This window comes from Prionailurus bengalensis, chromosome A2, assembly GCF_016509475.1.
Source record: "Prionailurus bengalensis isolate Pbe53 chromosome A2, Fcat_Pben_1.1_paternal_pri, whole genome shotgun sequence".
NCBI classification, from domain to species: domain Eukaryota; kingdom Metazoa; phylum Chordata; class Mammalia; order Carnivora; family Felidae; genus Prionailurus; species Prionailurus bengalensis.
This window is the reverse complement of record NC_057348.1, coordinates 4479559-4496893: the sequence shown is the minus strand read 5'-3', so window position 1 is coordinate 4496893 and position 17335 is coordinate 4479559. Positions and strand designations below refer to the sequence as shown.

Here is a 17335-nt window from a genome sequence, read left to right as displayed (position 1 = left end):
GCCCAGCCAAGCCAAGCCAGTCTCACCGTTGGGACAGCCGAGAGCTGCTCCGCCAGAGAGGTCAGTAGTAGAAGCTTTCAATTAGCCTTTTGTATTTCTGGGCCACAAAATGTCTCCTAACCTTTGTCGTCGGACCTATCGAGAAAGGAGAAACCAGTTCCAATGTGGGGATGAAATAAAAGGCCACATATCCTGGGCGGGGGGGGGGGGGGAGCAGGGTCCCCGTGTTGGGGGCTGGCTCTCCCATCGACTTCCTGGGTGTGTTCCCTCCACCTTCAGTGTGGGGAGTGATGAACTCTCCCTCGCCTTGGGCTGCAGTGAGGACTCTGTGGGCTGGCAGGTGCACAGCACGCTGAGCTCTGTGCCTAATGTGGACGGCGAACCCAGCAAAGGGGGTGCACCGCCCCCTCATCTTCCAGGTGAGGAAACCGTCTCAGGGCCAGTAGCTCTGAGGTGGCCCAGCATGTGCCCAGCAGGGGCAAGGCATGAATTCGGAAGTGGTCTGATCCACGGCCCAGGCTGCTCGTAGGCTCTGGGTCACTGTGGGGTTCAGGCTTCCCCAGCCGTGTCCTGAGCAGCCCCATGAGGGCTGCATTTTCAACTCGTAGTTGAAAGGACCAAGGCTTGGAGAGACAAGTGCCCCCTCAAGGGACAGGATTTGAACCCAAGTTGTTGGAGGCTGTGTGTTTGCCATCACTCTAACTCTTTGCTGTCCATGCCATCAGACTACAGCTGAGTGCTGAGAGCAAGCCCCAGAAAGGACAGGCAAGACCTCCGCCCATCCTGGAGAGGGCAGGGTGCAGGGGGCAGACAGACCAAAATCAGCCAATACATGGGGTAACTCCAGATGATGATGTGTTACAGGGACAAGATGGCGGCAGTGTAGGAGGCATGCCCTATGAAGGGTGTCAGTGAGTCACGTTAGCTAGGATGGCCAGAGGAGGCCTCTCTGAGGAAGTGTGTGGTAAGGTGAGACCTGTAGGTGAGACCTGGACAATGAGAAGGAGCCAAAGAATTGAGGGGGAAGGGCATTCTAGGCAGTGGGCACAGCAGGTGCAAAGGCCCTGAGGCAAAATTTGCCTGGGGAGTTGTGGGAACAGCAGGGAGGCCTGTGCAGTTGGGGTAGGGTAAGTGAAAAGGGAGAGGTCAATGGAAGGGTCATGCAGAGTCATAATGAGTTTGGCTTTTATTCCTAGAGTGAGAGATATGCTGCCCTGGGTAGAAGGGACCTTGTGTGTGTGTGTTGGGGGGGGGAGGATCTGGGACACCAGTGAGCTGGAGGTGGACTCCCTGACCCCCAGAAAAGAACACATCTCCTTAGAGCCTGTGTAGTCCTGGACACTAGCCAGGGACCAGCCTCCAAGTGCCAAAGACCACCTGCTCTCCAGACTGCTCACCTAGCTCTCCACTGGGGACAGAAAAGTCCTTCTCCAGGATGGCCCACTTCTGGATCCTCTGTGCATTGGAGATGGCTTCCTCATTCACGGCATCTATGCCCTCCTGGATGGCCTTGTAGACCAGGGGGTCCTGCAGCTCCAAAATCTCAGAGACGGTGGACACGTGGCTTCCCAGTTTCCGGCAGAAGTTGATGGCCTCCGAGCTTAGCTCGTCCAGTGGCTCTCCAGTTATCCTGTCCATCTTACACTGCCCCAGGAGACCCTCGTCACCACACCCAGTGACCGCACACGCTTCCTGGCCACCCCTGCGGACCAGGAAGCGGATCTTGGACCCACAGGGGCGCACCCTCCGGACCCTGGGGCAGAGCCCCCCCAGGACAGCAAACCCACGTTACCTTCAGTGTCAGCAGGATGCTTAGAAAGTTTGCCTTCTCTCCCACTAACATGGCATGACTGATTATGGGAATCTTCTCTTTAACCATGTTCTCAATGGGAATAGGGGCCACGTTCTCACCGCCGGCTGTGATGAGGATTTCTGGAACAAAGCATGGCTCGGTGAGGTTTCAACAGAGACAGTACAAAAGCCCCGCCCCCTCGAGGATCAGAGGGGACGGATGCTGGCACAGATGACCACCCTCTTAGAAAACCCCAGAAGCAGAGGAGGACCTGTGCCCAGGGCCGGGACTCCCACCATGCCCTTCTCTAGCCCACAGACCCAGCGTCACTCTGCTCCTGTTCCCTCGCCTCCTTGAAATTCCCAGCAAATGTCCGAGTCCTGTGCACAGGACACTTGGACAGCGCCGTATTAACCCATCGCCAGTTTCTTGGTCCTCTGTACCCTGATCCAAGCCCTCCAATGTGTCTTGCTTGGAAGCCAGCGACATGCTTCTGGCTGTGCCGCGTGTCTCTGTCTCCTGATTTTTCTACCACTTGGCAACCCCCAAAAACCTAAGTCCTTAGGTGGCATCCCTAACTTGGGCAGACCTTAAGAGAACTGCATCACTTTTCCTCCCAGCCACTCACATTCTCCAGGAGCTCCTCCTCCCGCCCCGGCTGTGTTCCCCACTTGCTCTTTCGCCCAAGGATGCCGGCTGCCTCCTGCCCCACCCACCCAAGATCTGTCTTCTCTTTCAGCCGTCCGTACCGAGGTTGTTGTGGCAGTAGTAATACTATGATTGTGCGACGGACACCTGTGCTGGTGTTTGCCTGTGACTCGTCCTCCGAGCAACCAGCCCTGCTGTTTCCGTAGGGGACTCTGCTCCATCGTGCACGCTTGTGGTTTGGGCCAGGACTGCTAGGATGGGCACGTGGCCAGGTCTGACCAGTCGGTGTATTCCATTCTGTACAGCGATTCATTTCGAAATGGGATCCAGTGAGAGTCAGACCTAAGACTTTTGCTGTCCCTTAGGGTTAGGGTGAGCCTTGACTGTTGGCGGCCATCTTGTCACCAAATGGGAAGAGCCTCTTCCAGAAGGATCCCAACACCAAGGACAGCTCAGTAAGGGAAGGATAATGCCAATTCCTTGTGATGTTGTTTCGGCACCTGGATCCAGCCAGGCCTGAAGTGAGACCTTTTTGGGCTTTTCCATTTTTGTGCCAATAGTTTCTCTTTGTCACTCAAACGTATATAAGAAGGGTTTTCTGTTGCTTATCATGGAAATGATGCTAACATAGCCCGCTTATTGAATAGTTAACTGCCTGTGTCAGGCTCACTGTCAAATGCTCTGTCAACATCAGAGGTTGGCAAACTATAGACTGTGAGTCCAGTCCAACCTTCCATGTTTTTGTCTGACCACGAGCTAAAAATGGTTTTTATTTATTTTTATTTTGTTTTATTTATTTTTATTTTGTTTTATTTATTTTATTTTGTTTTATTTATTTTATTTTTATTTATTTTATTTTATTTTTTTAACTTAATTTAATTTTTATTTTATTTTATTTTGTATTTTATTTTATTTATTTTATTTTATTTTTAAAATTTAATTTAATTTTTATTTTATTTTATTTTATTTTTTATTTTATTTTATTTATTTTATTTTATTTATTTTATTTTATTTTTAAAATTTAATTTAATTTTTATTTTATTTTATTTTATTTTTTATTTTATTTATTTTATTTTATTTATTTTATTTTATATTTTATTTTATATTTTATATTTTATTTTATTTTATTTTATTTTATTTTATTTATTTATTTATTTATTTTATTTATTTTTTGAGAGGGAGCATGCAGAAGTACACACAAGTAGGGGAGAAGCACCGGGGAGGGTGGGTGGGAATTTTAACCAGGCTCCACAGGGCTCAATCCCACGACCCTGGGGATCATGACCTGAAACCGAGAGTCAGATACTCGACCGACTGAGCCACCCAGGTGCCCCTGGTTTTCTATACTTTTAACCGGTTGGAAGGAAACTCAAAGCATCATATTTGTGACGCGTGAGGATTATATGACACGGCCACGTCTGTTTGTCTACATGTTGCCCATGGCTGCCTTCGTACCCCAGTGGCCGAGTTGAGCAGCTCTGACACAGCTCTCCGTCCCTCAGATCCAAAGACTATTTGCTCTCAGGCCCTTATCAGGAAGAGCTGGCTTATCCCTGCTCTACAGCAGTTTCCGTTCATCCTCACTGAATTGTTACAATTATGTCGATCTCAGAGCTAGCATGGGTGTCTCCCCCAGGACCCTTCTTTCCGGGGCCAAATGCTGGGCGCCAGGGAAGAGCTGAAATCTGCAGAGGGATTGTCATTGTACCTCTGTGGGGGCCCTCCCCCGGGTAAGGTGGGGGGTTGGGAGCCTTTGCTGGTGAGGGTTCAGGGTCGGCCTGCCTACAGGAAGCCCCTGTGGGGCCAGCCCCAGTACCTTTGATGCGGCCGGTGATGTAGAGGAAGCCCTGGTTGTCTGTGTAGCCCAGGTCCCCGGTGTGTAACCAGCCTTCGTCGTCAATGATCTCCATGGTCCTATCTTCCATATCCAGATAGCCCATGAAGACGTGCCGGCCCCAGATGCAGATCTCCCCTGTGCTGTCCTTGTTCTTCTGATACAGCATGTTCTTACACCCATCCATGACTTTGCCACAGCTGCTGGGGGACGGGAGGGGGAAAATCAGGGCACAGAGAGACCGGGTCACCCACCCAGGTCAGCCCGGGTCTGCAGCCCAGGCTCCAAACGCCGCTCAGCTGACCCACGTGGGACCTGCTGTCTCACCCTCTCCGGGACCTGGTGGGCGTAGAGCGTTCCGAGGAGAAGAAATACAAGTGGATTTTAAATATATGCAAAGATTTTTTTTTCAACCTCACTCATAACAAAAGGAATGTAAATGAAAAGTTGTGTTGAGATACCTTTTTTTTTTTTAGCGCAATAATATGGTACGTATACAAAGCGCTTGCTTCAGCATCGTTTGTGGTGATGAAAGATGGAGAAAAAGCCGTAAGAATCCCAGCAACAAAAGGCCCCGTTGAGTAAATGAGGGTACGTGCCCCCAGCGGGATACCACGCGCCTGCTGAAGACGGGGCAGCTGTGTGCTCGGACAGGGGAACGTTCTCTACCGGGTAAGAATCTCTCACCTGCCAGATCCATTGGGTTGCTGAGCGTGGTTGGTGAGTCAAGACTGGGTGTTTGTATGACAAACCCAGACAGTGAAGGACACCGGGTTATCTGGCTTCATTTGGTTCCCAAGCTCCAGAGAGCAACTAGCAGTTGAGAGAAGACGAGTTTTGGGTTCATTGTCACGTGGAAAATGCTTTGGTTTGGGATAGAAGTAGCTACGTCCCCATCACTGCTTATGCAGAGGTTAACTCAAAGGAAATGCTGTGGTGGTTTTGCCCTCGGGAGGGCGTTAGGGGCTGAATCGTGCCCGTCACTCCCCCTACAGGTTGTGGCACAAGCCCCCAGCATCTCACAAGGTGACCGTGTTTGCAAGTAGGGTCACTGCCAGTGTAATTAGTTACATTAAGACGAGGTCCTACTGGAGTAGGGTGGCCCCCAGTCCAGCCGGCCTGGTGTCTTTCTAGAAAGGGGAGGTTTCTCCTTCAGACACGCGTGTGGGGGGAACCATGTGAAGATTAAGGCGGGGATCCGGGTGATGCGTCTGTAAGCCCTGGAACGCGCCAGAGGTGGCCAGCAAGCCCCAGGCCCCACCCCAGACGCCAGGGGAGGGCCTGGGGCAGATTCTCCGTCACCCTCAGAATGAGCCAGCCTGCCCACACCTTGACCTTGGACGTCTGTTCTCTGGAGTTGTAAGAAAACGTTTCCCTTGCTTGAGTCTGTGGGACTTAGTTATGGTGGCCGTGGCAAACTCACATCACAGACTGGAGATTTGGGGTGAGCAGGAGGGAGCTTTTCACCGCGTCATTTTATGCCTTCTGAGTTTGGGGACGAGGGCCTGTATTCCTCATTTATTTAAAGATGGAGGCCGGGACTTGCACCTTTCCTCTGGTCCCTTCTCTTTAGGGAAGGACTGCCCTTTGGTTTTGGAGAAACTGCAGTGGGCATGTGGGTTACACCAAAAAGAGGCCTCAGATGGGACTTCGGAGTGGGGATGGGGACGTTGAGGTGCAGAGCTCCCCCACAGAGTAAAATAAAAGGCAGGGATGGTTTCACCATATTAGGAAGATTGAGCTTACTTTCTGCCAAGTTCAGAGGCGGTTGGAACCTGGCCAAGCGTGAAAGGCAAGCTGGACTTGTGATATGACAGCAGCGAGGGGTCAGAGAGAGATGGTGGGAGCTCCTGTGACTGTGAGACCCAAAGAGAACTCGTCTTTGGTGTTCCTCCTGTTTCAGTGTCCTTGGGTCTACTCCTGCAGCCTGGGACCAGCTGAGCTTGGGAGGAAGCCATGGGGGCCCATGGACGTGTTTCGGGGGGAGCATGGCAGGGATGAAGGGTCCTGAGGTCTCAGGAGGTGAACCTGAGGAGGGTGAGTGAGCCTGGGAGGGCTGTCTGCAGGCAGAACTCACAAATTACAGTGGGGGAGACCCCGGAACATCCTAAGAGTCCTTGTCTGTGGGCTCTCTGGCACATGGGGGCTTCCTTGGTCATGAGGATGTAGGGCTTGGAGGCTGGAGAACAGGGGCCATTCTGGACACTCAGGCCAGGGTTCACCTTAGCTCGGTGGCTTGCCTACCCTCCCACCTTTAACCCCTGACCCCCATGTTGCTGGAGGGCTGGGGGTCTGCCCAGGAGGCCAGTACCTTTGAATCCTGTAGCTCTCCCGGCTGGATGCGGTGTGGGGCCCTGAGCTCTCACTCATACCGTACATCTCGCCTATGGGTATGTCCAGGCTTAGGAAGAACTCAGCGGTCTGTTGGTTGAGGGGTGCGGCTCCGCTGATAAAAGAGTGGCAGCGATCAAGGCCAAGGGCGCTCTTGACTTTGCTGAACACGAGGGCCTTCGACACGCGGTAGCTTATGGGAGTATCATGTGTCCTGTGACTAAGAATGCCAAGGACAAAAAAAAAAGAATGCCAAGAACGGGTCAACAGTCATGGACAACCAAATGGGAGTGGGTGGGGAGCCAGCTGGAGAAGGCTGAGCCCTGTCACCCCCTGCCCTCTCCCGGCCTGGCCCCACTGGACCCTGCACCTACCCCAACATCCCTTTTGTATGGATCTTGAAGCCAATAACTCTTCCCCACGAAAACACCTTCTTCCTCAGGCTTGAGAATTTGGCGCCAGTTTCCTTTATCCTCTCCTGCATCTTCTCCCAGATTCGGGGCACCCCCAGGAAGGCAGTAGGCTTTACCTCCTGCAGAGTATTGATCAAGGTGCCCTGCAAGAGACCGAGCTGATCTAGCCGCACCTGCTCCTCGCGTAGAAGCCACATGTCCATCTCTCCCCAGCCATCCAGCTCAGCCCAGGAGTACTTTCTCTTTGCTGATTGGCCCAGGGTGAGCTCCCCCCCCCCCCCAAGGGAGCCAACCCATTGGCTGGCCGGTAGCCAATCAGATTTCGCACGCTCTCTAGGGATTTGGTGGAGCCCACAGACTGGTAAAAACAAACCAACCAACCCACACCTGACCCAAGCTTGGAGTAGAATTTTGCACAACTGTTAATAAGGATGTAAGACTCTTTCCCGATTAGATTTACGGGTTCAGTGCAATCCCTGTCAAAATCCAGGCAGGTTTTCCACACAGATAGATAAGCCAACCTTAAAAATTTACATGGAAATGCAGAGGACCTAGAACGACCAAAGCAGTTTTGGAAGAGAAGAACAGAATTGGAAGAAATACTGTTTGATTTTGCAATGTATTCTAAAACAGGGCAATTGCCCTGGTTTGCTCAGAACTGAAGGAGTTCATGGAACGTGGGACTTTCGGTCATAAAACTGGGGATGTCCCAGGCAAACCAGGGCAAGGTGGTCGTCCTGCCAGAAAGCCAGAAAACTCCGGTCAGTGCGGTTCTGGCATAAGGACGGACGTCCAGTTCGACGGGGCAGAGTACATTTATGAGCAGTCCAGTGGAAGAAAGGCTATTCATATCCTGGAAAATAAAAGAGCCCGGCTTAGTGTCTTCTCATCAAGCACAAAAGTGAACTCAACACGGAGCACAGACCTGAGTGTAAGAGCTAAGATGCAGAGGCTTTGTGGGACACGACAGAAACCTGTGTGGCCCCGGGGCAGACAGGGGTCTCTTGCATAGGGCACTACAGTCATGAAAGAAAAGAGAAACGACCTCATCGGAGTTAAAAATGAGAAGACACGATACTGGCCGGAGGCCCTTGTAAACCAGCATTTGGTTAGAACCCAACCATAAGAAGATACACAACCAAATTTTAAATTTCTTTTTAAGTTGTGTTTACTTATTTTGAGAGATAGAGCGAGCATGAGCAGGGGAGGGGCAGAGAGGGAGAGAGAGAATCCCAAGGAGGCTCAGTTAAGTCACTGCGGAGCCTGACATGGGGCTCGAACCCACGAACCGTGAGATCGTGACCAGGCGCCCCAACCAAATTTTTAAATGAGCAAAAGAGGGGCGCCTGGGTGGCTCAGTCGGCGAAGCGTCCGACTCTTGGTTTTGGCTCAGATCACGATCTCACGGTTTGTGAGTTCAAGCCCCGTGTCGGGCTCTGCACTGACATTGTGGAGCCTGCTTGGAATTCTCCCTCTCTCTCTCTCTCTCTCTCTCTCTCTCTCTCTGCCCCCCCTCTCAAAAATGAATAAATAAAAAAAATTTTAATGAGCAAAAGATTCGCACAGACTTGTTCTCCCAAAGAAGGTATACAGCCGGTACCAAGCACATGAGGCGGCATCCCCCCACCCCCCCCCCCACACACACCGTTAGTCATCAGGGAAATGCACACGCCGCCTTCCTGCCACTGAGACAGCAGCGACAGGGACAGCGGTACCATGGCCGCTCTGGGGGGAGTATGAAATGAGGCAGCCACTTTGGAAACAGTCTGACAGTTTCGTAATATGTTAAGATACTTTATCACCCGTTGGGTTGGTGGTTTGGAAACTGTTGGCAGTATTTGGAGTTGATAAGGATGCGGAGGGACGGGAACGTCTCGGATCTTGAAGCTGCGTGTGGGTACAATGAAGCCATCAGCCAGAAAAGAAAGTGTTTGTCATCGAGTGGCTACAACATCTCAGACACGAGCACGGGGGATGTGGGAGAGGGGCCAAGGAGATACCGAAGCGGAAAACAAAATGATGAGAGGAGTCTGCCATGAGAACAACACGAGACCAAATCTTCTAGAAGGAGTCACAAAGGCCGGAGGACTTAGCCTGCTCGATGCCTCTGGGCAGAGTCATGGTCCCCTGAATATGTCACACCCTAACCCCAGAACCTGTGAATATGTTCTCTTTCACAGCAAAAGGGACTTTGTAGATGTGGTAAAGGGCCTTGAGATAGATTTGGTTTTTTGGAGCTTTTTGGTGCTGGGAATACTGACTTAACAGACACATACATTTTGCTTTAAAAAAATTTTTTTTAAATGTTTGTTTATTTTTGAGAGAGAGACAGAGAGACAAAGCGTGAGCAGGGGAGGGGCAGAGAGAGGGGGAGACACAGAATCCCAAGCAGGCTCCAGGCTCTGAGCCATCAGCGCACAGCCCGACGCAGGACTCGAACTCATGAACTGTGAGATCATGACCTGAGCCAAAGTCAGACATTCAACCGACTGAGCCACCCGGGCCGCCCCCAATATGTTCTGCTTTTAATACCAGTCACATTGTTAGTTTGGAGTGGTTCAGTGTACCACCTACACAACCATATGGGGATGCCCTGACGTGGATAAAGACATAAACTAAAAGAATGTAGTCAACTATTTCCACTGCTCCTGTGTTGGAGCGTAAGATAGAGAAGGAACCCCTGGATCGAGGACTCAGCAAAACCACCCCCTAACCCCGGGCTGCCCTCAGCCTTACCTTGAGAGCGTCTGGCTGAGCAAAGTAGGTGGAGGCCCCGATCTTCATGGTGACCCAGATGTCCATCATCTGAGCCGCAATGTGGCTGAGGGGGAGGTAGCTGACCACCACCTCCTGCTTTTGTGCAGCAGTAGACAGGCCACAGTTCTTTGCTGCTGCTCCGGCCGTCCACGTGATCTGGAACACAAGTCGGGCTTACCACCCAGGGTGCCCCGCCCTTGCCAGGGGGCCGTTTCGGTGCAATTATTTAACGCACGCTGACAAAGCACCGACTGGGTGCTTGGCAGTGCTGTCCTACTTTGTAAACAGCAAGTCGTAGCATGCTGGGGTCGGTAGCTATGATTCTGTACATTTGACAGGTGGGGAAATAGAAACACGGAGCAGTGAGGTAACCCGCCCGAGGCTAAGGGGAGCTGTGAAAATAGCGGGCAGCTTTGGGGCTTGAAGAGCCCCTTGGATCCAGCAACGGGCCCTAGAATCAGAACGTCTTCATGGAGAGTCAGAAATCCAAAGGACTCAGTACGTGTCCCAGGATCAAATCCCGACTCCACTACTTGCCCACCAGGAGGCCCTGGGCTCTTTGCGCATCTGTAAAATGGGCACAGGGGCTTCTCCTGTCCAGCAAACCAAACAGCCTCCCATAATCCCATCACACAAACATGCAGCAGTTAGCACATCCGTGGTTTTCTTTCTCCACCGCATGCCTCGATGTGAAGTCTTGGCAGATCTATAATTTCGCAGTCTGCATTTCTCACTGGTATCGTAAATCCCCGGCAAGGAATTACCTCATTAATTTCAGCCACACGGGCCTCCACGCTGTTGCTCCGGCACACGAGGCAGGGTCGTGCCTCAGGGCCTTGGCACGTGCTGTTCCATCTGCTCGGAATGCTCTTCCTCCAGCTTTCCCCCCAACTGAGTCTTTCTTGAATATTACGTTTCTGCTTAAATGTCACCAACTCCGAGAGGCCGCCCCATGCCCCCCAAACCGAAGTTCCCGTTGTCTGCCTGATTCCCTGGATGTCATCACCACAGCGTGCATGATTTTATCTGCTCATTCCCTGTCTTCCCGAGGGCCCTCATTGGTTCAGTGCAGACTTGATGCGTGTTTGTTGAGGGAGGGAGGAGAGAGATGAGACGTTTAAGTGTGGTGAAGTTTGCTAAGCACTGGCCCATCGCGAGCCCTCAGGATCAGGCCCACTTCTTCCCCTGGGCCTCAGGATGGAAGGAGTTTCCTTCTTTTCCACCAGCCCGTTGCTTACAGCCTGTGCTCTGAGGCACCCAGCAACCATTCGTCCAGGGAGGGGGCTTGGCATGTGTAGACGATGAGGTTGGCCCCTGGTGTCGACCCTCCTGGGTTCAGATCCTGGCCCAGGGATGTTGAGCACATCATTTTCCCTGTCTGAGCCTCGGTTTCTTATCTGCGAAAGGGGTTCACGACAGTTTCCCTGGCGGTAATGGGTTTAGTGAGGGGTTCACACATGCTTATGTTGGCGTGGCACAGAGTACCCTGTAAGTAGGAGAAACCCGGACCTGTCGTGTCTACTGGGAACACCGGGCTAGCTTTGACTTCCTGCTTTAAAGACGATGATGTGGGGCACCTGCGTGGCTCAGTCGGTTGGGCGTCCGACTTGGGCTCAGGTCATGATCTCACGGTCCGTGAGTTCGAGCCCCGCATCGGGCTCTGTGCTGACGGCTCAGAGCCTGGAGCCTGCTTCAGATTCTGTGTCTCCCTCTCTCTCTGACCCTCCCCCGTTTATGCTCTGTCTCTCTCTATCTCCCCAAAATAAATAAATGTTAAAAAAGATGGTGATGTGATTTAACAGCGAACGTTAGCACGGCTGGGTATGGCTCGCTGCATGTCCGTGTTTATGCTGTGGGTTTCCCTGCCGCGGTTCTGTTCGGAGCTGCGGTGTTTTCCTTTCCCCTCACGGGGGGGGACATTGGACATTGAACTTCAGACATTGAACCTCTGCGTCTGTCCCCGAGGTTGCTTCCTCTGGGGGAGCCAGCCGCCGCACGACGTTTCGTGACCTCGGGGCCACTGCATGGCGGGGTACCCCAGGCCACGTGAGACAGGTGAGTGCGCCCTTCTTGGGCCAGGAGGCACCAGCTGACGCTTCCTGGGGCCAAAGAAACTCCCTGCTGAGCCCCGCCTGAACTCCAGACCCGGAAGGAATCCACTGATGGGGTTTTCAGGCAGCCCGAGTCACCCGACACAGTATCTGAAGTAATTTACTCCGTGAGGCATCTCTAAGAGGCACAAGCCGTTCTGGTCTCCCTGTTACAGATGGGGAAACTGAGGCCCCGAGAAGATGAGGAACTTGTCCCAGGCCACATGGCCAGCAAGTGGGAGTGCTGGGACTCAGACCCGGGTGGGCTCACTGGGGGACCTGTGCCGATCACCCTTATGGGAGAGGAACGTTTCCCCGGACACGACGGACGAGACGAGAGGGAGAGACGCTGGCCAGGGTAGGGCGAGGGTCTTCCTAGGTTCCTTGCATCCATTTATTCACACATTCCATAGAGGCCCTGGGGTGCTTTATTTTTGTGGGTGTTTTCAACATGGAAGCCCGGGAGGGCTTCGTGGAGGCGATAACATGTGAGCAGGGACCTGAAGCAGGTGAAGCTACAAGCCGTGGGGCTCTCTGGCAACGAGAGCGAGCAGAGGGCACGGCCGGTGCAGGGCCTGGCGCGTCTGCTGACTGTCCATCTAGGCTGGGAGGCAACTTCGCGTAAACACTAGTGATCGGGCTGATGGACACCCACCATCGCCGGTCAGGGGCGCGTCCTGCGGACGCTTTTCTGCTTCTAAAAAGCACACGCGTGAGCCTTGCTTGCTGACGTTGTTTAGTTTTTAACACAGGGCACGGTTTGCCCCGTCTGCCGCTCTGCACCTGGCTTGGACGTGTTTACGTCGCGTCTCCGCTTAAGCCCCGACCTGCTTTCTGTCCCTGTGGATAAGTTGGCATTTCTTAGGTTTTATATAAACGGAATCCCTTAGCATCTGTTCCCTTTTTTCCCCCTTTTTTTCTCCTGTGGCGATGATCTAAATTGCTTTCGCTAAAAAGACATAAATTGCTTTCGCTTGTGGACTCTGTCCAGACATACGTGTCTTTTCCAAAGACGCAGCCTTTCCCGAGTAACCCAAACAGCGACTTCTGCTTTACTTCCGAAGCACAGAATGTGTGTTCTGCTCTCTCACATACGTGTCTGACTATCAAACACCGTCCGTCCTGAGCTCTCTCCAAACGGGAACTCATTTCATCTTCAAAACAGCCCGCCAGGCGGGGATTGTCGCACCACACCCATTTTACAGATGCTCAAACCGAGGCCTGGGGCCGTTGGGTTAAGTCCTGAACGCAGGTCTGCTCTGAAGTCCTTGATTTCAGCCCTTGTGCTACGCTGCCCTCTTTGGAAGTGTTCTCATGACTGTTCCATGCTTCACTGGGTGGGAGCCGTCGTGTGCCGGACCCCTACATGCCACCCTGCCCCTGTGGGTCAAGAACGGAAAGAGCCTGAGGGCCCCTGGCCCAGGGTGCAGGGACTCCGGGTGCTACCGAGTTCATCACTGTTGGCAAAGACCACACTTACGTTGTCGTGGCTAAGCATCACTCCCTTGGGGATGCCTAAGGTCCCAGAAGTGTAAATGATCACTGCACACTGATTGGGCCTCTGGCTTTCCATGATCTGGTCCAGCTGGGAATCGGGGATGCTGTGGCCAAGCTCCATGAAATCATTCCACTGTGGAAAGAAGAGACAGGCAGAGCATGAGGACCCCAGATGTGAGGGTGACCCACGACACGCCAGGGGTCGCCCTCCCCAGTCTGGTCGGGTACCAGCAGCCTCTCTAAAGCACGATTGCCAGCATGAGGGAAGGCTTAGGATCACCAGTCCTGGTGCCTCTTTAAAAAGCCCTAAAATGTTTGCTTCTCCTCCTCCACTTCCTGGCCCGGCTGCTGGGTCTGGGCATGTGACGGCCGCTGGTCCAATCGCACTGAAGGTCAGGGCTTTTGCTGGAAGTGCTGGGGCAGGAGTGAGTCATCTGGACACGAATGAGTCAAGATGTAGCCCCGGGAGCCGCCAAAGGTCACCCGGCAAGTAAACAGGAACCAGCCTTCTGAACCAAGGTGGCCAGACTCCAGAGCCTGTGCGCTTAACTGCCTTCAACTATGATGCCTCAGAAGGCGCTGCTGGGTTGTGTGAACGGAGTGACCGCACAGGATCTGTAGCACTTCTGCCCGGGAGCCCCAGCACGGCTCTGGGTGAGGGCGGTGCCCTGGATTCCAGACGGAGGGCACGCAGCGTCCTCCAGAAGTGGAGCCAGGGTGATGCCGGCCCCACAGCAGCAGGTCATGTCTGAGGGCGTTTGTGGTTTCAGCGAGGACAGCGCTGCTGACATCTAGCAGGTGGAGGCCAGGGGCACTGCCTGGCATCCGACACCTCACAGTTCGGCCGCACGACTAAGAACGATCCGCCCCAAATGTCCAGAGCAATGAGGTTGAGAAACCCCACTGTAGGTAGTGTTGCTAACAAGGGAGTTTTTTGTTTTTGTTTTTGTTTTTTAAGGTATCCAGACCTCAGATATTGTTGCTGTGGTGGCCACTCTTAACGTCTAAAATGTCTGTGATTCTGATCAGCTTTCTTCCTTAATCAGTCGCCATCCTGGTCTTGATATTTGAGTGTTTTCTGGAAGGCACACAAGTTGCCGAGGGTTCTGGTTGGTAGAAAGGATCATGGGCGCCTTTTGTCTGCCTTGCACGGAGGGCAACCCGGAAAAACTCCGTGACGTGTTAGGACTTCTGATCCAAGTCATGAGTTTGAGAGTCTGATCACATGGGCGTTGACAGGAGCTTGTCTCGTGGCTTCTGTGAGATCACTCCGTGTACCGTCATGCACCTCACCCCTGCTTCGGCTAGCCTGACGTCACCATGCTTGGAGAGGCCGCAGAGAGAGAGGGAGGTATATAGGAGGAGGAGCCCGGGGTGCAGGACCAGAGTGAGGACTCGACACTTAGCCTCTAGGGCAAAGTTTAAGAAGATGCAAACAACAGAATAAAACAAAAGGGCAACAAACCTTTGGCAATCAACATAAGTAGTATTTTAATGCAATATTTTTAAAGTCACTAACAACGTAAAAAAAAAAAAAATCCATGATGGGGGCACCTGGGTGGCTCATTTGGTTAAGCGTCCGACTTTGGTTCAGGTCATGGTCTCATGGTTCGAGCCCCATGTCATAGGGAACTTGCTTCAGATCCTCTGTCCCCCCCCCCCTCTCTGCTACTCCCCTGCCCTTATTCTTTCTCTCTCTCTCTCTCTCTGCCCCTCCCCTGTTCATGTGCTTTCTCTCTCAAAAATAAACCTTAAAAACACATTTTTAAATCCATGATGAATGAAATATCAAAAATTTAAATAAAGACAGGCTCCAAGACGGCTGCTGGTCCCAGCCACAGCAGAGCCGCTCAGCCCCAGATGCATAGTAAATGGTGCTTAATGGTTTTAGCAAAATAACCAATTCTGATTTGGATATAAAGTAAATATTTAAAAAAAAATTTTTTTTAGCATTTATTTATTTTTGAGACAGAGAGAGACAGAGCATGAACAGGGGAGGGGCAGAGAGAAGGAGACACAGAATCTGAAACAGGCTCCAGGCTCTGAGCTGTCAGCATAGAGCCTGATCCAGGGCTCGAACTCGCGGACCGCGAGATCATGACCTGAGCCGAAGTCGGCCGCTCAACCGACTGAGCCACTAAGTCACCCCTAAAGTAAATATTTAAACTCAATGCTGTGAGTTTTCACATACCTAATTTCCCACGAGGCATTATTTTTTCAATGACCTTAACGCTCTGAAAAAGAATTAATGACAAAATGATCGTTGTTGTCTTAAGCCGTCAGTCTGGGGGGGAGATTTATTTCACAGCAATAAATAACCAGAGCACACATCTTCCCTTGCGAGGCCCCCCCTCCCACTCCCACACTTACAGAGTACAGGTTATCTCTGCTCTCCTTCATTGGCAGCTTGTACTGGATGATCGCTTTTAGGGTCTCCATCCTGCCCCGCGGAATCTGAAAGAAAGTTTCGCATGGGCCTCTTGGCCCTGGGAGAGATTGAAGGCGGGTGCCCGTCCCAAGCAATCTCCCACAGCCGCCCCAGCCTCCTTTCTTTGTCCTGCCCACCCTGTACAGCACTGGTGTTTGTCCCGACTGACAGGACACGCCCTGGTCTCTGGACTGCTGGGTTCCCTGTGGTCCGTATCAGTGGCATCCTGCACTTAAAGGCTGGTGAAGCCCACAGCCTCCTGGGTTCTGCCACACACACAGCTGTGACTGTTGGTTGGTGACCTTGCCCCTTGTGCTGTGCAGCCAGGAGCCAGCTAACCTTCTAGCTTGAATTGGGCAACAAAAATTCTCTGTGAAGGTGACCGGGACCTGGGCAACTTGAGGACTTTCTACCAACACCTAAGACACCAAGGTTCGGTTGAGCACGCCTGCAGGGTTCTTGTATCCTGTTGATGCAGAGGAAGGGGTATGCCTCTGTGCCGTGACAGAAGTCACTTCCAGCACCCAGTGTGGTAATTATAGTTATAACCAAGACCCCCGTGTGGATTGAGAGAAAAGAGGACAGAAGTGCTCATGACGGTCAGACAGGAGGTTTCTGGAGAGAAGAGAACAGACCTCTAGAAAGCTTGGAGCAGGCAGTGGCCGGGGATGTTTAAGGACTGTGTAAAGTCTAAGATGGCTAGGACTCTAGCCCCCTAGAGTTGGAGGGCTGTAAGCCATGAGTATCACCTAGAATCAAAGATTTCCAAATGGAACTGAACATCCAGTTTGGGAGGAGCGTGTCAGAAGCCTGGCTTTGAATCTTGCATATGAAGGATCCGCAGTATTTTCTAATGGTGGAAAACCCAACTTGTAAGCCCCACTCTTCATCCACCCCACTGTTTGTTCTGCTATGAACAGAACAAACAGGGAGTGACATGAGTGTCAGGGACCACAGACGCATCACTTAAAACAATTTCAGGGTCGGCTGGGTGGCTCAGTCAGTTAAGCATCTGACTCACAGTCCGTGAGTTCGAGCCCCACGTCAGGCTCTGTGCTGACAGCTCAGAGCCCGGAGCCTGCTTTGGATTCTATGTCTCCCTCTGTCTCTGCCCCTTCCTGGCTCATTCTCTCTCTCTCTCTCTCTCTCTCTCTCTCTCTCTCTCTCTTTCTCTCTCTCTCTCTCAAGAATAAATCAACATTAAAAATTTTTTTAAAAGAAGAAAGAAAGCAATTTGAGAAAGCTCAAGGCTGGAGGGGGGAAGTCTGCTCTCCCTGAACCAGGTCAAGGATTAGGCATCCAAGGAGGCTTGGCTACCGAGTGGTCTGTTTCACTGGGTCTAGCTGATATCATGAGTCTGGAAAGTCTGCCCTAATTTCAGAGATGTTAAAATGTGGGCAGACATGCCAGCGGTGATTGGAGGATGCCATTGACGGCAAGATACATCTCAACTCCAGAGACCTTAAAAAGTAGAGAAGTGTATAATCCAGAAAGATGGTGTTGATGCAAGCAGCCAGGGGGCCCTTGGGCTGAGTGGTGAATCTG

At 52.1% G+C, this 17335-nt stretch overlaps 1 protein-coding gene across 1 annotated transcript in view; it reads right to left on the bottom strand.

The window, feature by feature from the left end:
- The window catches only part of LOC122486774 (long-chain-fatty-acid--CoA ligase ACSBG2-like), a 32895-nt gene that overhangs the window by 302 nt on the left and 15258 nt on the right, over positions 1-17335 (bottom strand). Inside the window, exons 6-14 of the mRNA XM_043586340.1 lie at positions 15733-15816; positions 13346-13495; positions 9755-9931; positions 6980-7161; positions 6586-6825; positions 4257-4474; positions 1793-1932; positions 1398-1644; positions 27-135 (exon numbers count right to left, since the gene is read on the bottom strand). Of these exons, the coding sequence (XP_043442275.1) occupies positions 62-135; positions 1398-1644; positions 1793-1932; positions 4257-4474; positions 6586-6825; positions 6980-7161; positions 9755-9931; positions 13346-13495; positions 15733-15816 (1512 nt within the window). The 3' untranslated portion in view covers positions 27-61. The remainder of the gene's footprint in view (positions 1-26; positions 136-1397; positions 1645-1792; positions 1933-4256; positions 4475-6585; positions 6826-6979; positions 7162-9754; positions 9932-13345; positions 13496-15732; positions 15817-17335) is intronic.